This window comes from Patella vulgata, chromosome 1 (assembly GCF_932274485.2).
Source record: "Patella vulgata chromosome 1, xgPatVulg1.2, whole genome shotgun sequence".
Classification (NCBI taxonomy): Eukaryota; Metazoa; Mollusca; class Gastropoda; family Patellidae; genus Patella; species Patella vulgata.
This window is the reverse complement of record NC_065879.2, coordinates 1568970-1594027: the sequence shown is the minus strand read 5'-3', so window position 1 is coordinate 1594027 and position 25058 is coordinate 1568970. Positions and strand designations below refer to the sequence as shown.

The following is a 25058-nucleotide window of genomic DNA, read 5'->3' as shown; positions in this document are numbered from 1 at the left end:
GGAGCTTAGAATACACAAATATGGATACATTTCAAAATATATACATATTTACATACTATATATAGGACATAACAGTAACAATAACAAGATGGGAACTTTATGGTGGGGCAAAAATATCACTGGTTATCTCTAGCAAACAATTGGAATGATATCATAATATACATATTTAAAAAACCCAACAAAATGTTGAAAACAGAATTTCTGACTAGAGACTTATTTATGAAAATTTGATAGAAACTTATAATCTAAATTAAAGATGCACTATGTAAGAGATAAATCCAGGGGCGCCGGAACCCAGGTACCAGGTATACAAATGGTACCCTGCCCTTTTCTGGGGTATACATGTATACCCATGGCCTAATGATGAAAGTTTGCAACCTTTTTACTAGTCTATTCATTTGTTAATAATCCGTCTTTTGTATTTTTCATTCTCATGTATTTTAAAGGGTTTTATGTTGGAATTTGGAATGCTAGAGGCACTCTAAACAGTGTTCTCGGAATTGACAAATTTCAAAATTTTCTAGAGGCCTGGGGGAGAGAACCCACCCGGAACCACCCTATCTTTTGGTACCCTGACAGCGCCCCTGGATAAATCTGTTTTACTGCTGGTTGTTTTTTCTTACTTCAAATGTTATAAAAATTATTATTTAGTACACATGTTACTTTATTTGGAAGCAGAAAAACTTTATAATATATGGCTGATCCCTTTAGGTTTTTGGTAGTACAACCCCCCCACCCACACCCCCCACACAAACCCACCCTCTCCCAAATATAAGGCTCCTCTGGATAATCTTGGCAACAATGGAATTGAAAGACCACATAAAGAAAGACAAATATGATTTATCATAATGTATGTACATAATATGATTTATCATAATGTCTGTACATAGTTGTGAATATTTAGAATCATTCTGTCTAATTGTAGTAATCCACCTTCTAGAATTTCCCTGAAAATAAAACAAACAATAATATAAGACGAGACACCAAGTTTAATGACCTTGGCATCATTTCATGGCACAGAACTAGGTTTTTTTTACAGCTGGTTTCTTATATTAAACATCTCTATTCAAGAGCAGAACACAGTTTTATGGGAAATCAACAATCACTAGTTTTATGGGAAACCAACAATCACTAGATTTAATGGGAAACAATCACTAGTTTTATGGGACAAAATCACTAGTTTTATTCTTTTTGTCAGTTTTTTAATCTCTTCAATCTGGTTATCAAGCACAATGACATTTAGTAAAAACGAGAGAGATAGAGAGAGACAGAGAGAGAGAGAGACAGAGAGAGATAGAGAGAGAGACAGAGAGAGAGAGAGATGGGGTTTAACACAAACTAGGTCATTACGGTACTAACATATAGTTCAATTTTATTTCAATTATCATTTGCCCATAGGGTCTTTAACTATGAAAGGAACCAGGAAACCCGGAGAAAACCCACAAGATTGGACAGACTACCCTTCACCTTATCATGTACAAACTGGGAATCGAAAATATGTCACTTGATTCATTAAAGGAGTTTATGATACAACGCGCACAATTACTAATTTAATCGGGGGATGATTCTAATTCTTCAAAATTATAACATGTATTATACAAAACTGTATTGATTTCAAATCAAGCGGAATTCTTTAGCGTATGCACAAGATTTTCCAATAGGCTTCTTCGTTTCATGGCCATAATGACTGTGTATATATAAATATATAAAGTCAATCAGATAACTGTAGACTCTGAGTATCCACATGATTCTGCTTTATCTCATGACTGTAAACACTATCTGACCGACGACGGACAGGCAGGGGTGATAACAATATACACATTTCATTTCATTTTTATCCTGAAAGACATCCAATGATCTCTGATATATTTAACCAGAGAGAGAGAGAGAGAGAAAAATGGGGTTGAACGTCCACTCGACACAAACTAGGTCATTTCGGACTAACAGACGACCCTACTCCTTGTCACGTACAACTGGGGATTCGAAACCACGCCAGTTGACTCAATGACAGGCCTTATGATACAGCTCACGTGCTAACCATTTGGCCATCCAACACCCCCCCCCCCCCCCCCGATATATTTAACAGTAACTTACCTCTTACTTGGATTGGTAAAATAGCACACAACAGTCTGAGTAGTTAATGGCCTTGGGGACTGAAATAACAATAATAATAATACCAGTTTGAAACATGGGTTGCCAGTCAATGTAATATGCCAACGTTTACACAGTACTTTGGGTTTTCATCACACAGTACTTTGGGTTTTCATCACATCGGAACAATGAACCAGGAACTCTTTTGTGAGCCAGCATCTTACTGGAGAGAGAGAGAGAGAGAGAGAGAGAGAGAGAGAGAGAGAGAGATGGGATTCAACGTCCACTCGATACAAGCCAGGTCATTTTGGGACTAACATGGTTTAAATTTATTTCAATAATTCGCTTGTACGTAGGGGTCTTTAGCAGTGGGATTAAACGATCCTTCAACAAAATAAAACCACATCTATACAAACCTGACTCCCACATCAGATCAATCTGATCAAAACACAGATCCCATTTCGTTTTGTTTTTTTATAGTTCAAAATTTTGTTTTACTTGTCTTTACTACACTAGGATCTGGAAGAGTTGTTATATAACCCATATTCTGGATGATGTGAGGGGATTAGCCAATGAAACCATCTGTTATAGCGATTTCTTGGTGGACTCTGCATGGAACTGTGGGTAAACCACTAGAAACATCAACGCTGAGTGATTAATCAATGCCTGATGTCATATGGTCAAAAGCCACTTGTATGACCCCAGACGCGACCTTCCAATACAACTGGTCAGATCTTTATGTAGTGTAGACCATCAAAAGTATAAAAAAAGAAACGAAATATAGATCTGTATTTTAATCAGACTGGCATCAGATTTTATGTAAGGAATGTCTGCGAACCTGAGTTTTTTGGGGTTAATTTGTGTGAAGATTATATGCAAGAATTATCTGTGAACCTGAGTGTTTTGGGGTTAATTTGTGTGGCACAACATATCTATCCAGTAATCTTACCTTTAAATTTATTCTAGACAAGAAGGCATTCAAACAACATATCTATCCAGTAATCTTACCTTTAAATTTATTCTAGAGAAGAAGGCGTTCAAACAGTGGGTAAAACTTTCAAACTTTCCCCTATTCAGGTGAACATCTTGTGGTGATATAGTTAGGCAGGATGAAAACAGTTGTTTTAACTCAGTTATTACTGGTATAATCAGGGATAAATTAAAGGCAGGATCATCCAGTTGAGGTAAATGGTTGCTAAAAGGAAAACATTTGATAAAATGTTACCTAGAAATGTCACTGAGAGGAATATTAGCTATCTAAACATACATACATGTAGGCAGGCCGATAATATGACACAGATTATAAACATGGACATAGGGTCTTCAAAGATAAATTAAGATTTTGACTTTGACCTGCTTGCTAGCCTGTGATTCCAACCCTACAATCATACAAAGTATCACCATTTAAATCCAAGATTTGTAACGAATGGATTGATCACTACAGGGCAGACTGATTACTACAGGGCAGATTAATCACTACATGACAGACTGAACACAACACGGCAGACAGATCACTACAGGGCAAAATGTTCACTACAGGGCAGACTGATCACCGATGAACAAATTTAAGTTTCAAAATGAACAGAGTCTTTACAAGAAATTGTGGACGATGGACTGACGGAGGCGAAGGCAACATATAACCACCTTTCCATGTGGGCATATAAAAACGTACCAGAAGTCATTGATAGTAGACCAGATCAGCTGAAATCTATCTTGAAGACTAGTTAATAGATCTTCTTCATCAGTCATTGACTCAATCTATAAAATATAAACCATTTACAACTATATCACTAGCTTCTCCTACATGGAGATTTGCTGACTTATTCATAAATTTCAAATACACTACATTTACAGTTTATTAACCATTTACAACTATATAATTAGCTTCTCCTATAATACATTTACAGTTTATTAATTGTCTGATTAAATAATTCAAGGGTCATTCTTAATCTATGTGTTGGATGTCCGAATGGTTATCACGTGCGCGTTGTATCATAAGGTCTGTCATTGAGTCAACTAGTGTTGTTTCGATTCCCCGGTTATACGTCCAACATTTTGGGTTATCTTTGCGTCCTTCGGTTTCCACTCACTGCTAAAGACCCCTATGCCCAAGCGAATTGTTGAAATAAAATTGAACCATATGTTAGTCCCGAAATGACCTAGTTTGTGCCCAGTGGTAGTTAAACCCCATTTCTCTCTCCCCAATCTTAATCCTTCAATTACATACGACTATAAGCAGAAATGGGACTCATACACAACACAGAGTATACCAACTCTAGAACTCAAGATGTCATTCATTGAATTTACATGGCTACACTGTAACCCAGGTATCATTTAATCTTGTGTCACATTCATTCAATATCTTTGTTTAAAAATCTGTGAAAATCGTTTAAATTCACTAAAAATTATCTAATTTATACCCGAGTCCAGCTTAGAGCTGACCATTCAATTTTGATAAAGAGTGTCCAATTTACAAGCGTTTATTTACTCGCATCACTGTTTTAAAATAATCAACCCAATTGATTTATGATGTATAATGATTAATTTTTGAACAGTGGTCAGGACTTAAAATACTTGTACACTGGACATTCATTATCAAAGATTTGATATTAAATGAATGTGAAAGAAATTAGTGCTAGATACACAAGATTAAATGATACCTGGGTTACAGTGAATATCTGTTTTACTTCTTGTAGAATAAGTTTATATTATTAAATAGCCAAGAATATTTTTATAGGCATCCTCAAAAAGATTACTCAGTTTAGCAGCGACAGATGCCATGCATGGGAAAGGTATGCATGCTCTTTTAAAACATATACCACTTTTCATTCAGCTATTAATGTTTTTGTTGTGATTTTTTGTCTCTTACCTCTGATAAATCATCAACAGCTAAAGAAGAACTTGGTGGGGAATGAAATCTGATTGATTTTGATTGTTTAACTGGAGTACATTTAGACAGAAGGTCATCTAAGTTTCTTTTACACGTTCTTAAAATACCATTATATCTATAAAATATAATAAAATACTATTATATCTATAAAATATAACAAAATACCATTATATCTATAAAATATAACAAATTACCATTATATCTATAAAATATAATACAATATCATTATATCTATAAAAAAAATAATATAACATGTTATAAAATACTATTATATCTATAAAATATAACATGTTATAAATTACTATTATATCTATAAAATATAATACAACATGTAATAAAATACCATTATACCTATAAAATATAATATAACATGTTATATCTATAAAATATAATAAAATAACATTATATCTATAAAATATAACATGTTATAAAATATAATACAACATGTTATAAAATACCATTTCGGGACCAACATATGGTTCAATTTTATTTCAATAATTTGCTTGCCGTAGGGGTCTTTAGCAGTGGGAGGAAACCTGAGGACCCAGAGAAAACCCACAAGGTTGGACAGGCGACCATACTCATTGTCACGTACAACCGTATTGTGTATGGCCTGAAAATCTGTAATTGCCTTAAATGTGAAATATTGTGGCTTTAAAATCTATATTTGTACATTTATTACTTACGATTGTCTGGTTTCACAAACTGTCATAAATGCAGTTACCATCTCTATTAAATTTTTCACATCTTCTACACTCATATCTACAACAGAAAGTCTCAAATAAAATCAATTACCGCAAAAAATAATCCTGAATAAACATTTAGCAAAAACATATACTGAATAAACATTTCGTCTATGACTATAAATCTATGATATATATGGATAATACCTATTTATATAAAAGTGAATTAAAATCGCCAGTAAAATTCATGCTTCAACAAGGAAATGAAATGAAATGAAATGAAGTTTAACGTCCTACTGTTCTGCTCCTATACTGGGCTAATGAAGATGGGCATACGCCATACAGTGTGCTATGAGGGAAATTTTGCCCGGGCAGCAGCACTATTGCTTACTCTTATATCAAATTCCAAATGCCAAGGGATCTTTTACGTGCATTCTAATGCATACACGGGACTAGACAGCTGTACTAAGTCAGGCCCTTCGTTCTGCACCACTGACAAGGGGAAACCACGTCAGAAAATCCAGATGAGAGAGAGAGAGAGACAGAAATGGGGTTTAACGTCCACTCGACACAAACTAGGTCATTTCGGGACTCACATATGGTTCAATTCTATTTCAATAATTTGCTTGTGTGTAGGAATCTTTAGCAGTGGGAGGAAACCAGAGGACACAGAAAAACCACTAGGTTGGACAGGAGACACTACTCCTTGTCACATACAACCAGGGAATCGAAACCACGCCAGTTGACTCAATGACAGACCTTATGATACAGAGCGTACACACTAACTATTCAGCCATACAACCACCCTAGATGATATTCTGGTTATGAGATGAAATGAAATGAAATGAAATGGGGTTTAACGTCCTACTGTTCTGCTCCTAACCTGGGCTAATGAAGACGGGCATATACGCCATACAGTGTGCTATGAGGGAAATTTTGCCCGGGCAGCGGCACTACGGCCTACTCTTATATCGAATTCTAACTGCCAAGGGATCTTTTACGTGCACGCCAATGTGTACACGGGACCTCGGTTTTTCGTCCCATCCGAACAACTAGACAGCTTTCCTTGTCAGCCCCTCCGTCCTGCATCACTGACAAGGGAGAACCACGCCGGAAAATCTGGATGAACTTTCTCGGCCAATGCAAGGATCGAACACCCGACCTCCAGGCTAGCGAGCTAGCGTCTTACCCACTTAGCCACGTGATCCCCTTCTGGTTATGAGACTAGTGTCCTAATCACCCGGCTAACATATACACCTCCCCTCCCCCTCCCTCAATTACCCCTCCCCTCCCCTCCCTCAATTACCTGGATTTTTTACTTTATCAACTATATCATTAACTAGATATTCTTTCTTCCTTGGTAATATCATTCCAAATACGGCCATCCAATGTCTAAAATTAATACGTAAATATTACAAAATATAATTCAATTGTTTAAACATACATTATGCAAGAGCTAAATCTGTCTATTGCAGGTCTTTCTTTAGGCCTGAAATGTTATCTTAATTATTAATTAGACATTAATTAACATATCCAGACTATAACCAACTCTAGATGGCATCGCTAGCCTGCGATCTTTAGTGGATTATGAGCCGATTTACTGCATAACTTTCCTTCACAATTTAACGATTAAATGGATAATCGAGACTATGCTGTTTATTGTACTGTCTTTAGTAATGATGATCGAGGCTAGGCGGAAATTTCAATCGCTTAGTTTTCGGTTCATAGTGGATCAATTTGAATGAAATTTTCAGCAAATTGCCTTTATATTATTTAGTTTTTAACTATTATAGTGAGAACTGCCAACTCGTTATGAATCTCCCATAATGTATCTTTAAGAGATTCATTCTTAAACATACATTATACAACAGCCCTCAGAGAGAGAGAGAGAGAGAGAGAGAGAGAGTTTAACCTCTAGGTCATTTCGGGACTAACATATGGTTCAGTCTTAATTCAATAATTTGCTTGCACATTGGGGTCTTTTAGCAGTGTGAGGAAACCCGAAGACCCGGAGAAAACCCTCGAGGTTGGACAGGCAACTCTACTCCTTGTCACGTACAACCAAGAAATTGAAACCATGCCAATTGACTCAATGACAGACATGATATAACGTGCATGCGCTAACCATTCAGCCATCCACCCCCCCGACACTATATCATATAATTGACAACAAAACATAATAATATTTACTTTTGAAAACATTCCATGATATCTAGAGCTGACCACGGTGGTTTGCGATATACAACAGACTTCCTGTAATAAATAATAGCAATTAAAACATTTTACAATACAAGCATAAATAAGGCTCACTTTAAAAAAAAAAAAATTTTTATTCTGAAACTGAAAGGGATTGAGAATTTTTGACGACTTGGATCAAATTATCTCATTTTAAACCTATAAATCCAGCCAACATTTACTTTCGCCACAGATGAAACGTAGGTCTACAAATACCAGATTTGGTCATTTTCAATTTTTACGAAATGAATAACCATAAAATGATCTAATTTTGACTAATTGTCATTCTTACCAAATATTATTGAAAGCATCTTTCATTTCTGTCTCGAGCACCACACTTAGTCCGGTTTTTATTTCTTCTTTTACTTGACATAAAATCTCATCAACCTAAATGAAATGAATTTAAACGAACCTACATTAAATAAAATGGAAGTAGTGGTTCATTAGCCTACATTAAATAAAGTGAAAGTAATGGTTCATTAGCCTATATTAAATAAAGTGAAAGTAATGGTTCATTAGCCTACATTAAATAAAGTGAAAGTAATGGTTCATTAGTCTACATTAAATAAAGTGAAAGTAATGTTCATTAGTCTACATTAAATAAAGTGAAAGGAATGGTTCATTAGTCTACATTAAATAAAGCGAAAGTAATGGTTCATTAGTCTACATTAAATAGAGTGAAAGTTGTAGTTGATTAACCTACATTAAATAAAGTGAAAGTTGTAGTTGATTAGCCTACATTAAATAAAATGAAAGTAGTGATGCACTGGCTGTGCATATAGCGAGCGATGGAGAAAAAGAGAGAAAGGGGGTTAATCTAATCAACATTAGCCAAGTCATTTTATAAGTTGGAGGAAACTGGAATATTCTACTCCTTGTCATGTACAGGCGTGGAATTGAACCCATGACTCGCATAGATAATGAACCTTATCTCCAGTGAGTGCATTGGATCACTTGGCCACTAAGCTCCCCCTGGAAACATTTACCTGCACTGTATTACATTTTTCACACCCCAACCCTGGAAACATGCTAATCAGATACATTAACAGTTGGAAGAAGCAAACTTCAAAGGGTTAAACAGTGTGAAAACAAACCAACATTTTTAAACCTACCAATTTTCTTTTATCAAACTGCGAGATCCCGCCAGGTGTAGTGATGGCTGGATGTTCTTGTTTAAATGACGAGATCCCACCAGGTGTAGTGATGACTGGATGTTCTGGTATAATTGTACTATAGGATGACTGGGAAGGAGATGGAGAAGGCTGCAACATACACGCTGGAAAAATAAGGATCAAAATTCAACCAGGACGTTAATGAGACCGTTTTGGCTGGTAATATCCAGCTGATACATCAGCAGCTATGCGTCTACGTACTTTTAATTTTACAACATTGCCTGTTTAAAGCTGTGAAACAATTTGATCAAAAAGATTTATACCAGTATTTCTGTTGAACTTTTTTCAGCTTGATTAAAAGAAAATCTCGGACATGCATCTTGGCTTTAAATGGTATACCGTCACAATAACCAAAAGCCAAATTATTAGATTTTTGGGGTTAGCATTTCGATCAATTCAAAATTTATATGGAATACCAAAATCTTTTTTTGTATTCCAAATTTGAATTTTCTTAGTTAGGAATCCGAACTAAACATCTAGAGTGAATCCAACACATCTAGAGTGAGAATCCAACACAACTAGAGTGAGAAGCCAACACATCTAGAGTGAACCCAACACAACTAGAGTGAATCCAACACAACTAGAGTGAGAATCCAACACATTTAGAGAGAATCAAACACATCTAGAGAGAGAATCCAACACATCTAGAGAGAATCCAACACATCTAGAGTGAATCCAACACATCTAGAGTGAATCCAACTAACATCTAGAGTGAGAATCCAATACATCTAGAATGAATCCAACACATCTGGAGTGAATCCAACACATCTAGAGTGAATCCAACACATCTAGAGTGAATCCAACACATCTAGAGTGAATCCAACACATCTAGAGTGAATCCAACACATTTATCAAACCTGCCCATTCAGCTGTAAAAACCTCCAGTAATAAAACAAACTTACTAACCTTGAGATATATGTTTTCTGTACGATGAAATGCCATGATGTTTTACTAGATTTTTTAAACCACTGAATACTGTCTGTAAGAAAATAAATAAATAAACACATGATCTATCTTTTACATGTTTCTGAATATTGTCCATAGTAGACCACTCCATGTTAAAATATAATACTGATCTAAATGATAATTTAGGCAATATAATATAGTAATGATCAATATATTACTTACGTTTTTAGTAAAGGCTTGCATATGATTAATACTGGCTTTATTACATAGATTTATATCATCTGTTAATAGTACAATACAAGCATTAGGATCTGAAACAAAACATCAACATAAATATCAGTTACCAGCAAATATACCAAAATCATTTCTTGATAAATATGTTTTTAAAGCAGCAGTGAGGGACACTACTTAATACCTTATCGTACAATCAGGGGCCATAATCTATATGCATGAATATCTACAGGAACCAAGATCTTAGGGATATAAACATATTTCAAGTTTCATCAAAATCTGATAAAAACTGGGACTCCAACCTTGGTATTGCATACTTTTACACTATTTGCGTACATTTTGTCAGGCATGAAAATGTGGGTGTATAAAAACTGTGAGACAGGGTTGATAATAATTATCTGATACGTACATTTGATATGATGTCTAAGATAACACTGTAATACTCTATCATCATTACAATCTATAGGTAAACCTTCTACTATCTGCTGGGACTACAAATATACCAAAATAAATTTATTCACATTCAGAAATTTAAACACTTAATAAAATAAAACACAGCTACTGTATGTTAAACATCAGAAAATAAAATACTATAATAGGTTGATGTTTGTACAAAGTTTCAATAAAATTTCTTTAATGGATAATGAAATATGCTCCGGAACTGAAATCGGGACGGAAGGAACGGTTATCAGAAAATAAAATAGGTTGATGAATGTGAAAGTGTTATAAAGATATCTTGAACAGTTTCTTAGATATACTCTAGAATAATAATTATACACCAAAATGTAAGTCAAATTTATGTCAGGAAACGATATCGAAACGGACGGAGACACAGACAAAGCCCATTTCAATATCCCTCCCTAACTTCGCTCGGCGCGGGATAATAGTACTTACATCAGCTGGTGTTTGACCTCTGACCCTGGGATGACCAGATTGTAGACAGGAAAACAGAAATTTTACAGCTTTAAATGCTTTATCCTTAGTAAACTGATTCTGAAATAATAACCAAATGATTAAATAATAACCAAATGATTCAATAATAACCAAATGATTCAATAATAACCAAATGATTCAATAATAACCAAATGATTAAACTGATTAGATAAAGAGCCGACAGTTCTCACTATAACAGTTCAAAAAAAAAAAGATAATGAAAACAGAATATGCTGAAAAATTTCTTTGCCTTGATTTTAAAATTTAAAAGGGGGCTACTTGATGACTGTCAGACGCATGCCCCAAGTGAGGTTTAAAACTCTTTTGTATCTAAAGGGAGAGAGATGGAGAGAGAAATAGGGTTTAACGTCCACTGGACACAAACCAGGTCATTTCAGGACTAACATATGGTTCAATTTTTATTTCAATAATTCTCTAGCGCGTAGAGGTTTTAAACATTGGGAGAAAACCGGAGGATGCAGAGAAAACCCACAAGGTTAGACAGGCGACCCTACTCCATGTCACGTACAAATGGGGAATCGAAACCCTGCCAGTTGACTCAATGACAGACCTTATGATACAGTGCACACGTGCTAACCATTCGTCCATCCAACCCCCCTTGTTACTAAAGAAAATTGTATTAGAAATGACTTACTACATTGTGTCGTGATTTACCATCTTTTATATAATCTAATTCTTGCATCACAATCCATGGTATTACTATATATGGTAGACCAAATCCTGTATATATAAATATAACATTTAATATAAACTAACTCTAGCTTGACTTAACAATCCATTCTGAACATCTGAGACATGCTACCTGCGCAGAAGTATCTCAGACCCAGTCAGTAGCCATGATATCCATATCATGTGATCTACACATCACAGGTCATGACATTGACGTCAATGGGTCATGAGGTCAACATTGTAAACAATAGGTTTATCTTCAGCATTGTGTCCGTTGCACCCAGAAAGACTATATAATTCGTACAGTCCCAATATGTTCTCTCTTCTTCCAATGATTTTCAAAAAAATAACATCTACAACTCATAGAATTGACGTTGTCTTCAATGACAGCGTCTGCGAGGGTTGTTCATAGAGGCCGCCATATTGCACTATTTTGTGCGTCGGTCGGTTCTATTTCAGATATACACAATCAATTTTGTTGATGTTTTTAGCGTTGGGATTCACTAATAGTTAATGTGTTTCAGTTCTAAAACAAATATTTTAAACTTTAACGCAAATTTAAAAAATAGCCAAATTCTGGCTGGGATTACTGAGCAAAATGGCCATTCACTGTATACGTGCGATTAGCCACATGTATATAAACTGATTACAAATCAGTTATGTTCGGCGAAATATGCCAGATGTCTCAATCGCATGGCAATCTCTAGTGTCTGGTTATTCCAGTGTACACCGGAAGTTTTTATTGCTTATGCTCTCCAGATAAGAATATGGACTAGCCTCGTTCTTCGAATCCCTAGTTACAAATGGTGCTGAAACGCATTATGGTACACAATTCATGTACCAATGGTAAAATGTTTATTTTGTCTTAAATATTGGATATCAGAAGCCCATCTTTTCCCGATAAGATCACAACATCAATGTTGATTTAAATTAACAAATAATTCGTGTTGTGGAAGACTTTGGATGATATTGAGTTAGAGACTCATTAACTTATTTTCAAGTGATTATTTTTCTGAACCTACGGTCTGACTGTTTCTAGTATATTCTGAACCTACCTTCTATGACTGTTTCTAGAATATTCTGTAGGAATTTTAAACTTTGTACCAGTATATTGGTGTCTATTATCAGATATAAATTCTGTAATTACAATCCATGTCACATATTAATAAACAGAATTTGATAAAAAAAAACAAAACAACTAAGCATTAAAACATTCTGTCGGAAAAGTTGAATTACGAAAAATATACTCTGAAATCTATTTTTAAAAAAGAGAAATGAGACCATTTACAAACTAACATATTACTTTTTTTTGTGAGAGATTTGATGTGATTAATCATGTAGAAATATTACCTTATTTTTAAAATCTTTAATTGGCATAATATCATCATTTATAGCTTCATCTAACTGTCAACAAAAAATACATATTATAAAGTATTCAATTTATCAACACAAGGTCAAAGTATGCAAAATATGTTGCAAATAAAATGGGGTTTAATGTCCTACTGGGCTAATGAAAACGGACATACACCAATGTGCTATAAGGGAAATTTTGCCAAGGCAAAGGCCCTACTACTCTTGTATCGAAATTCCACCTGCCAAGGGATCTTTTACGAGCATGTCAATATATATGCTGGTACTTGGTTTTTCGTCTCACCCGAACGACTAGACAACTGTCTTTGTCAGGCCTCCTGTTCTGCACCACTGACAAGGGGAAACCATGTCGGAAAATCTTTCTCGGCCAATGCAGGGATCAAAGACGCGACCTCCAGACTAGCGATCTACATGAAGCATCTTACCCATTTAAGCACCGTTGCTCCCCTGTAGCAAACACTGGAATCCCAACTAGATAAATAGGGTTTAATGTCCACTCGACACAAACTAGGCCATTTTGGGACTAACACATGGTTCAATTTTACTTCAATAAATCGCATGTGCGCAGGGGTCTTCAGCAGCGGGAGGACAAGGGGAAAACCTACGAGGTTGGACAGGCAACCCTACTCCTTGTCACGTACAACCGGTGAATCGAAACAACGTGAGTTGACTCAATGACAGACTTTATGATACAACATGCACGCCCTAACCATTCGGCCATCTGACCCTCCACATTCGTTAGACAACGCCCTATACATATAGATATTATGAAAGATGATACTTACCTGATCTGGAAATGATCTTATTTCTTCACGCACTTCTTGTAACTAGAAAAGAAGAATAAATGCCTAGAAATGTATCAATCTCCACCAGGGTTCTTACTCCATTTTGAATCAAACCAGCAAGAACTAGTAGATTGTAAGCTCCCATTCCCTTTAATATTACCTGACTTCAACAAAAATATTTCGTGGTAATTTTGTTGTAGTCTGAAGAATGTTTTGTATTCTGCATAGGCTTATATCCACTCTACAGTGAAACATTGACAACATGATAAAAGAAACGGAAAAAGCTCAAAATTTTAACCTCTAAAACACTATACACATACAATCTGATAAAATTACAGATCTATATTTCATTTTGTTTTTTTATACTTTCGATGGCCTCTACTACATTAAGATCTGACTGGTTGTAGTGGAAGGTCATGTTAGAGGTCATAGGAGCGACTTTTGACCCTATGATGTCAAGACATTGATTAATCACTCAGCATTGACGCTTCTAGTGGTTTACCCACAGCTATGTGCATTGCATGACAAGAAATCGCTGTAAAAGACCGTTTCATTCGCTAATCCCTCAGTTTAATATAACGCCGGTAATATAACAACTCTTCCAGATCCCAGTGTAGTAAAGACAAGTAAAACAAAATTTTGAACAATAAAAAACGAAACGAAATAGTATCTGTGTTTTAATTAGATTGATCTCCAACACTATACACATAGGGATGCTGTTACTATATACGTCAGTGATTGTAACAATTGAGTAATTGTTCCGAAACATGTTTAAGGTAAACGTAGAGAAACACCCTGCTAGTAAGCAAGAATTTAAGAGGCAGTAATTGAAAGTTGCTTTATTATGATAAAAACCAGAATCTATGACAGAAACTACAGGTACTTACGTCTACAATCATCATCTCAACCTCATCTTCATTGATATCATCATCATCATCATCAATTTCCATTCCTTCTTCTTCTCCATCATTTACTTCCGTGTCTACAATACACAGTACATCTCTAGTTATCTCCTTACATACATGTATTTTAACAGGTAAATTTTGTTTAAACATACGTTATGCAAGAGCTAAATCTGTCTATTACAGGTCTTTCTTTAGGCCTGAAATATTATATAAACTATTAATTAGACATTAATTAACTTATCCAGACCATAATCAACTCTCGATGCCATCTTATGTGTCAGATTTTCACTGGATTTGAAAACGGATTGCAACTCAACGCTCATTGATGATTCAATCGATAAATGGATAATCGAGACTATGTTTTCTATCGTACCGACGTTAGTAATGATGATCGAGGCTAGGCCTAAAATTCAGACGCTAATATCTTGGTTCAGAGTGGAGCAATTTGACTGAAATTGTGATTATTGTCAGCATATTCCCTTTGCTTTATCTAGTTGTTAACTCTAATCTTCCCCTTTTAATGTACCAATACACAATACATCCTAGTTACACCCTACATATAACACACAGGTCAATTTTGTTTAATATTTTACTAAGATATGATGAACATTTGATATCCTCTGCAGATTATATAACCATGCCAGTGCCATCTATAAGTGTAGGGTAAAATCTTTCAATGGGCCTTTTTATTAAATGTAATGTAGAGAGACAGAGAGAGAGAAATGGGGTTTAACGTCCACTCGACACAAACAAGGTCATTCCAGAACTAACTAACATATGATTCAATTTTATTTCAATAATGTGCTTGCACGTAGGGACTTTAGCAGTGAGAGGAAACCTGAGGAAACCGAAGGACACGGACAGGCACCCCTACTCCTTGTCACGTACAACCATGGAATCGAAACAAAGTCATTTGACTCAATGACGGACTTTGTGATAAAACGTGCACATGATAACCATTCGGACATCCACCCCCCACCCTTCCATGGACCAAATGCACCTCTTCTAACCAACCCATTAATAAAGGGAACCCTATGATTCCAGTTTATATTATTAATGTTTTGGCCTACTTATTCCTCTCAATAATGAATTATATGCAATCTCTCAGTTTGTGTCTGTTTTTTTATAACACAATATATTCTAACATTAATGGCGATAACTACATACATAAGCTTACTGTACATATTTAAATTTTGTAACAAAAAACAGATTTCTAATAGAAATAACAGTTAATAGAGAATTATTTGTACGAAATAAATAAAATAACCAACTTATTTAGTCTTTATAGTATCATTTAAATTTTGTAAGAGAATTTTTTGTAGCAAATAAATAATATAACCAACTTATTTAGTTTTTATAATATGAATTATTACAATATTAGTAGTACAAAATATAAACAAATAATTCAACAAACTCAATGTTTTCAATATTAATAGAATGAAAGAAATATAAAATATCCTACACAATACTTACTACATGTATGTACAATACACATGCTAGACAGCACAGGAATAGCATGCTTTAAATGTAAGGCTTGATAGAGAGAGAGAGAGAGAGAGAGAGAGAGAGAGAGAGGGTTTAACATCCACTCCACACAAACTAGGTAGAGAGAGAGAGAGAGAGAGAGAAATGGGGTTTAACTCCACTCGACACAAACTAGGTCATTTCGGGACTAACATATGGTTAAGGTTTATTTTTTTATTTCAATAATTCGCTTGCACGTAAGGGTCTTTAGCAGTGGGAGGAAACCGGTGGACACCGGAGGAAACCCACGAGGTTGCAAGGGAGGGGGGGAGAGAGAGAGAAATGGGGTTTAAGGTCCACTCACTCACTGACACAAACTAGGTCATTTCGGGACTAACATATACTGTAGTTTAATTTTATTTCAATACTTTGAATGCGCGTAGGGGTTTTGAAAAGTGGGAGGAAACCGGAGGACCTGGAGAAAACCAACAAACTTAGACAGACAACCCTACTCCTCGTCACGTACAACCGGGGAATCGAAACCACGCCAGCTGACTCAATAACAGACCTTATGATACCTGCTAACCATTTGGCCATCCAACCCCTCGCTAATGCTTGAAAAGAAATACAATGCTATAAATGCAGGCCTTAAAACTAACTCTTTTGAGGGCTCGGTAATATTCTTATAAGTCCGCAATAGAAATTGCATAATGTAAAATAAATGAAAACACAGACTTGAAGTACAGTATATCTTACATGTATCTGCATTAGCATAAGTACTTAAAACTATAAAAACCTAGTGATATCTCAGACCTAGGATATTTTCTTTCACATGGCCTAAAATGTTATTTAGTAAACCTAAATAATTTACTACATAATCTATGAAATTTATTAAACTTATAAAATATATTTTTTTCCTAAAATATACAGAAAACAATTAGTGTAATAAAATAAAGATGGGCATACGCCATACAGTGTGCTATGAATTAAAATTTTGCCTGGGCAGCGGCACTACAGCCTACTCTTATATAGAATATAGAATTCCAATTGCCAAGGGATCCTTTATGTGCACGAAAATGTATACACAGGACCTTGGTTTTTCATCCCATCCGAACGATTAGACAGCTGTCCTTGTCAGGCCCTTATTCCTGCATCACTGACAAGGGGAAACCACATCGGAAAATCACGATGAACTTTCTCGGCCGATGCAGGGATCGAACACCAGACCTTCAGACTAGCGAGCCAGCGTCTTACTCACTTAGCCAACGTGACTTCCCTTACAGAGAGAGAGAAATGGGGTTTAACATCCACTCGACACAAACTAGGTCATTTCGGGACTAACATATGGTTCAATTGTATTTCAATAATTTGCTTGCGCGTAGGGGTCTTTAGCAGTGGGAGGAAACCAGAGGACCCGGAGAAAACCCACGAGATTGGACAGACGACCCTACTCATTGTCATGTACCAGTGGGAAATCGAAACACCACCAGTTGACTCAATAACAGACCTTATGATACAGCGCAAATGTGCTAACCATTCGGCCATCCAACCCCCCATGCCTTTACAATTAAGAAATGTTAGTATTATAGTTTGAAGGAAGAATCAAATGTAAAACAAAATGTATTAATGAAATAATCAAGCTCCATCTACAAAATGGGAATTGGGATTATTGTAAGCAAGCTATGTTTCTGCATTTAAGCTAATTATTTAATTAAAAGAGTAAAAGAAAGGAAGCCACTACACAGCTACATTATTAGTGCATCTACATTTCCATCATTTTAATACCTTTAGTGTGTGATAATGCCACTGCAGCACCAATAGTTAAGCCAGTACTGGTTGAGTAACCACTGTCGTACGGTACATTGTTGTTATTACACTCAGTTGATAAAACTACCCTTCTATCTTTACTCGAAACACTAGAACCGTCAGACTTACTCGATGTTTTGGAGATGGGACTTTGCGGAAAATCACACACACTCGGCACTGGATCTGCTTCTGCTATACTATTTATCCACGACTGAATCTCATGTTTTTTCGGAGCTGGTAATTCAACAGTTTCTTCCACTTGATCTTCGTCTTTTGCCACAGAATACATTCCTTGTTTTTGTTTCAATTTAAATCGTAAATCGTTCGTGGCCAACCCTGGTTTTTCGTCAGCACAGACGATTTTTCTATCACTAGTTTCGTCCCTGGATATTTTTAACTTTATTTCAGCACCATCATTAGTAAGATTTTCAAATCGTCTTTTTCGAGTGAAAAGTTCAAACGTAGAACTATTTGACTTATGGTCAGTAGTTGTCAAGTTTTTTTTCTGATATTTGGGTTTTTGTTTGTTATTATAGCGACTAGAAAATGGTCTATCTTTTTTACCAAAAGACTGCGGAAGAGAGTTGGAAGGATCTGAACGTGGCACAGTACACGTTACCACAATTCTGGAAGTCTTCGCACATGATCGAATGGGTTGTTCTTTGGACGGGGTATCATTTTGATTAGGAATGGCTTCAGCTGATTCATCATTTTCCCGAATATTTTTCAGAATACTAGCAAGAGAAAATGTCATTGCTGATTTTTCCGAAGTGTTTTTATGTTCGTTTTTAATTTCGAGTTTTTTTGAGGATTTCTTACTTCTAGTTTCCATTTCTCTGAGCGTCTTTAAATTATCGGCTAAAGAAAACGTCATAGGTTCACGATCAGAGTATTCATTTGCTTCTTCTTCTTGATTTTCAGCACGAATCATTTTCAAATTATCTGCTAGAGAGAATGTCATTGTCTTGGGTTTTTCTGGATTCATTTTTCTGCTTTTTGATTTGTGGGATATACTGGCACTTCCTTTTAAGGTTCGCAGACTATCAGACACGGAGAATGTCATGGGTGAAGTGTCTTCCTTATATTTATCCGCCCGAGACACAACTACATTTTGTTTTTTGTTTTCCAATTGTGTTTCAATCTCCTCATTTTCCAAAATCTGTTTCTGAAGATCACTGAGCTCAGGTCGAAGTTCCAAATCATTTTCGTTGTCACTGTGAAATTGGTGGTCAGAATCTGGAGAAAATACTGAATCGTCGATAAATCCAGAACTACCAGTACTTTGATCGGGTCTAATAAAATCCTTACCAGATTTTGTGGGTGTTTTAGCCGTGTACTGATTTTGGTTTGCATGTACAGGTGAGCCTAGTGGATTGTGTCTGTCACGCAATGCAGGTGTCTGTATCTGGGGTTTTCCTCGTTCCTTCTGTACTTGTTTCTGAGCCGCCGCCCTTTTTGCTGACCGTTCGTCTGGCGGTATTGACGCTAGATATTCTTTCTGATATAAAAAAGTCAAGAAATTAATGCGAGACAGTGTTTAATTTTAGGCGGGTCTATAATTATAAACCTACAATCTACATTTCATTTCGTTTTTTTATACTTTCAATGGCCTCTACTACATGAAGATCTGACAAGTTGTACTTGTTGTACAAGGTGTCATACCAGTGGCTTTTGACCACATGATGTCCGACATTTGATTAATCAATCAGCGTTGATGTTTCTAGTGAGTTACAGTAAATTAAATGCCAGTATTAATTGTACTCAATTTACAAATGAAATGAAATGGGGTTTAACGTCCTACTGTTCTACTCCTAAACTTGGCTAATGAAGACGGGCATACGCCATACAGTGTGCTATGAGGGAAATTTTGCCTGGGCAGCGGCACTATCGCCTACTCTTATATCGAATTCCAACTGCCAAGGGATCTTTTACGTGCATTCCAATGTAGACAGCTGTCCTTGTCAGGCCCTCCGTCCTGCATCACTGACAAGGGGGAACCACGCCGGAAAATCTGGATGAACTTTCTCGGCCAATGTAGGGATCGAACACCCGACCTCCAGGCTAGCGAGCCAGCGTCTTACCCACTTAGCCATGTGATCCCCCTCAATTTTGAACACAGCAGGCACATTTATAATATTCTATCACCAGTTTTATGGTCAAAGGAAAGCCTAAAATCAATTTCACAATAATTTTTCTGGTTTTTTTTTTGTATTGGAAATAATTAAACAATATTGTTTTTATCAAAAAATACTAAATACCAGCCATCATTACCAGGCCTGGTAATAACGGTTTTAGATCTACCTGACAAAATGTCAGGCACTAATGAAATAATACCTGACATTTTCAACTTAGTGCTGGACAGGTATTAATAATATCAATAAAAAAGACAAATCAGTGCTGGACAAAATGACAGGCACCATAGGTTTAGTGTCTGACAAAGCCTGAATCTGTGCCTGACATTGTCTGTGACTGGTGCCTTATTTCCAGGCTTGTATAAATACCTCTGTAACAAGTGTTGGCTGATCCCATGCAGATACATTCGTTCTTGTATTAAAATAGTAGACTCTGTCAGGGTATGTTTTAGATGTAATGACTTTCCATCCAAATGGAAGACATAGTTTTGGTGGTGGTCCTCCTTCAGACTCTCGTTTATTCATCTTAATTATTCAACATCCTAAAATATAATAATTATTTAACTTATGTAATCAAATATGGCCAATACATTAATAGTAAGTACAGGGGGACTGCACCACACATGGTTTACACAGAACAAATCTAAGGACAAAACACAATACGCAGAAATCACAAACAAACGTACATATCAATTTAAGTCAATGGATTTTGGGGGCTAAGCGTCCACTGCGCTGTCAGTCCCGGGCCTGCAGTGATAGGACTTCATTCAAAATTGAAAACAATCAGAGAAAAACATTGTGTAATACCAGCACTAGTCATGATCTGCCACATGCTACATGAAATATGAATGTAAGCATATTGAAGTAAAAATTACCATATCGGTGAAATTTATAAAAAAAACAGTTAGTCTAAAACTAAATGGTCTATGTTAAGTGAAACATTTCAATAGAATTCATATATACTGACTATAAAGTTAGGACATATGTTCCATTTAACACACAAAAAAAACCAGAGGAAAAACAAAACAATAATTTTTTTTATAGCAATTGTATGAATGTATATAAACTGATTTACATTCAATCGTTTCTGTTTATACAGTAATTTCTAATCAGTTATATTTCGGTAAAATACGCGACGATTCCTAATTAAATGGCAGTCTTTGGCATCTGGTTATTCCAGTCTACACTTGTATTATTCTCCTGCATGGGATATGTTCAGCCTTGTTCATCGAGTCACTTCATACAAATAGCGCTCAAAAGCATTCTAGCACGCGAATCGTGTGCCAATTTTAAAATGTTCATTTTGTCTAAAATTATATTAGATATCAGAAGTCAATTTTTTCTCGGTAAAATAACAACATCAATATTGATTTAAATTGACCAATAAGTCGTGATTGCAATGTTGAAGATTGTGGATGATATCGAGTTGAAGACTTGGCTCCTTTAAACAATATTTAAATATGGCCGACCACCTAGGGTAACTCGACTAATATACCAGTTGTTAATTTGTAACACGTTTAACACCTTATCTTTCTACGCGAACTAACAATAAATTGTTCATTCTATCTTATTTTGTTAGATAATCTTTATCGTAATAAGCGGTTGTCATGCAAGATACGCTCAAATTTTGCAAGAGTTTGACAGAAAACAAACTAAAAAAGCGATATTTCATACAAGCAGAAGCCATAATCAAAAAAGTTAGGGTCCGATATGCACTAATATCGAAAGGCACTTTTATTTCTTGTTAACAGGCCAGAAGTTGTCAGTGTCACAAACGTTTATCAAATACTTTGGTCATAATCAAACATGTCTCTGTTGTTCCTGGTGTTTTAACGTCCGCTTCCACTAAGGGGTGATATCGCAAATAAGTATTATCTTAGCGCCTGAGAGAGGAATTTGAAACCAATTTGAAACCAGAGTAAACACATGTGGTTGAGAAGGTGCCCCTATCTTTAACTTCAAGTCATACTGGGGATTGAAACCACGACGCAAGCTAGAGGATACCGGCTACTCCAGGGTGCCTTGAGGTTTCGCTCACACGTAACCTCAAGGTTCTTTAAGCCGTCCTTTTTTGGAGCGATGAGCCACTGAATTGTTGGCGCATCAAATACCCACAAGCTGAAAGGCGTCAGTCCATAAATTCTAAATGCATGTCCTACCTTATTGTGTTATCCACCTCTGAACAACAATAACACTTACTGACAAACAAACGTTGTTCAGTGAAACAGGTTTATCCAATATCACATACACCAGCATTTCTTTTAGTCACCATGTTGGGATAGTTGGAGCTTTTTTTGACGTCATATCCTCCGCATTGAAATTTGAGGACCCCTGTTTTTGAACAGTATTTTTATGGATTGTGTATATGTACTGTTTTTGTAGGGGTTTTATATCGGGATAGAATACGATGTTTGTTGAAGAATAATTAGGTCGCTCTTCACACGTAGTTTAAAATACACAACGTACATTGAGAACTTAATAATTATTTGTTGCATGATTAATTAGTCTTAGTAGGCCTAGATCATGACCAGTGCTTGAAATGAGGATTCTTCTACAACGGCACCAAAAATTTATAAATGCCGTAGCAAAAATTAGCTGACAAGGCACGGCTGCCTTTTTTCATATTGAACAAATATACTGTAACAGTTGTCATTTTCCATCACTGAACGTGCAATTTTTATATTTGTAGATAGACAAACGGTCCGTTATTTTCTGTGTCAATTAATCTGGTTCTAATTGCGTTTGGTGGTACTGTCATAAGTATATAATTTACAGATTCCTCTTGGAGTAATAAAGTCATCGAAATTTGTTTTCCTTTCGATCCTTTAGTTATTCGTGTTCCCAATGGTTGCCTTCATGTCAACCATAACTAAAATTGATTCATCAAATTTCTCACGGCTCTGCCATAACCTTCTATAATAAGGGCACTATTTTAAAAAGTGAGCATTCTTATGAAAAAATGAACTATAAGGGTAGGCTTGGGACACTATTTACAACTAAATCTTGCATTTCTGAATTATTGACCTAATCCCATATATAATTTACAGATTCCTCTTGGAGTAATAAAGTCATCGAAATTTGTTTTCCTTTCGATCCTTTAGTTATTCGTGTTCCCAATGGTTGCCTTCATGTCAACCATAACTAAAATTGATTCATCAAATTTCTCACGGCTCTGCCATAACCTTCTATAATAAGGGCACTATTTTAAAAAGTGAGCATTCTTATGAAAAAATGAACTATAAGGGTAGGCTTGGGACACTATTTACAACTAAATCTTGCATTTCTGAATTATTGACCTAATCCCATACCTATGCATTTCATACGTCTACATGTATATAAAAGGCATAACTTTTTGATACGTGTACACGTGGACAACGGCGCAATTTGGGCTATTTTTATTACCCTGGCAGTCCGTGTTTGCTTCAGCTTTTACTTTTTATGACAGTTTTGCCGTTATGCCGTGGTAAATTCTAGCATAGGCCTTATGATTGAGATTATTATTTATAAAATGTTATTATATGTTCATTACAATATAAATCCTTAAATTTGTCGGCGTTCGTAGAATGTTTCATCGCTACCAGTTGATTATGATAGCTTCTGTCTTGTCAATGTCACGTGACATTTTCCCGCTTTTTCTATCTTAGAGTTGAAAATATTTATAATAAAGCATTGAGTCTTGTATCACACACACGGCAACTAAAATAAAAGGGCCGCCGAGTGCCATTTTAAGTAAGAGACTAGAGAGAATGCTTTGTTCACAATTTGAATAATATTTTATGAAAATATTTATTGGCTGCCGAGTCATTTTAAACAGATATCGGCTACGCAAATATCGATAAAATTTCTTCCGATAGGCCACTCATCGGCCAATTAGGCTACTGAATAGTGAAACCGATAATCGGACCATCACTAAAAATAAATTTAAAATGACGCCTTCGAATTATAGTCTCATGATTTCATTTCGTTGAAAGAATTCTGTAATGTGCACCATGCCAGATTTCAACTTTCGTCGATGTAGGTCATTTCCTGTTTCACTGTGTTTTGTTGCATGTAGGCGAAGATTTTTGTGAAATCTCTTAAAATACTTAAATAGAAAGCCAAAAATATTTTTCGGAACATAGATGGATATGATATGTAAGTTTAATGTGTTAGCAGTGCAGATAACTGAAAATTGTGAATTTTGCCGTCCGCTGAAAGAAGTAAACTAGTTATCAACTTTTGCAACGAGTTTTTGACCGTTCGGATGTTAGATGTTACATCCTCAGAATATCAAAGACTAACATCTAACTTGTTGGATTAGATACCGGCCAGCTACAGCTCAATGTAACACGACACTCTAGACCATCTCAACCACCCTGACATATCTTTTTATATCTATAGTTATGCAGTAGGCCCTGCAGAACAGTGTGACCAATAAACGAAACGGTAGAGACGCATTTACTTAGCTTACATGTACGTATCCTGATCCACTCTCCAAGAACTCGACGAAAGAGTCAAAGAACACTCGGACAGAAAGAAGGCTACTCGTTCGGACCAAGACATTTACACTAGCCTAGTCAATAAATCAACCCTGGTTGTCTTTAGTGCCTACGCTATTCATTTTAGTTGCTGGCATTTCGAAATACTCACCTGATATCCGATTTTATAACACGTTGCTCTTCAATTCGTTCCCGCGACTGTCGCCATTATTTACTCCAAATTTTGGATTAGTAAATGAATTGAAACGAATAAGGGGTTATTGCCGGTTACAGGAAGTTGTCAAGC

At 35.8% G+C, this 25058-nt stretch overlaps 1 protein-coding gene across 1 annotated transcript; it reads right to left on the bottom strand.

The window, feature by feature from the left end:
- Positions 1–770: 770 nt before the first annotated feature.
- On the bottom strand, positions 771–24987 carry LOC126808516 (transcriptional protein SWT1). The gene is made up of 22 exons (XM_056098319.1): positions 24924–24987; positions 20664–20836; positions 18142–19660; positions 14875–14969; positions 13988–14029; positions 13182–13235; positions 12887–12968; positions 11797–11882; positions 11103–11201; positions 10618–10699; positions 10200–10288; positions 9978–10050; positions 9012–9175; positions 8192–8286; positions 7855–7917; positions 6971–7056; positions 5668–5743; positions 4961–5096; positions 3764–3849; positions 3100–3286; positions 2095–2153; positions 771–947 (listed from the first exon to the last, which is right to left on the bottom strand). Exons 2-22 carry the CDS (start codon positions 20817–20819, stop codon positions 872–874), a joined length of 3405 nt encoding a protein of 1134 aa, XP_055954294.1. The 5' UTR covers positions 20820–20836; positions 24924–24987; the 3' UTR covers positions 771–871.
- Positions 24988–25058: the final 71 nt, after the last annotated feature.

Coding starts and splice junctions, on each gene's coding strand:
- LOC126808516 (XM_056098319.1), bottom strand. CDS start 20,819: ATGAATAAACGAGAGTCTGAAGGAGGACCACCACCAAAACTATGTCTT. Junction 10,051..10,199: donor TGCAAGCCTTTACTAAAAAC/GTAAGTAATATA, acceptor ATTTTCTTACAG/ACAGTATTCAGTGGTTTAAA. Junction 5,744..6,970: donor TGATAAAGTAAAAAATCCAG/GTAATTGAGGGA, acceptor TTTCTGTTGTAG/ATATGAGTGTAGAAGATGTG.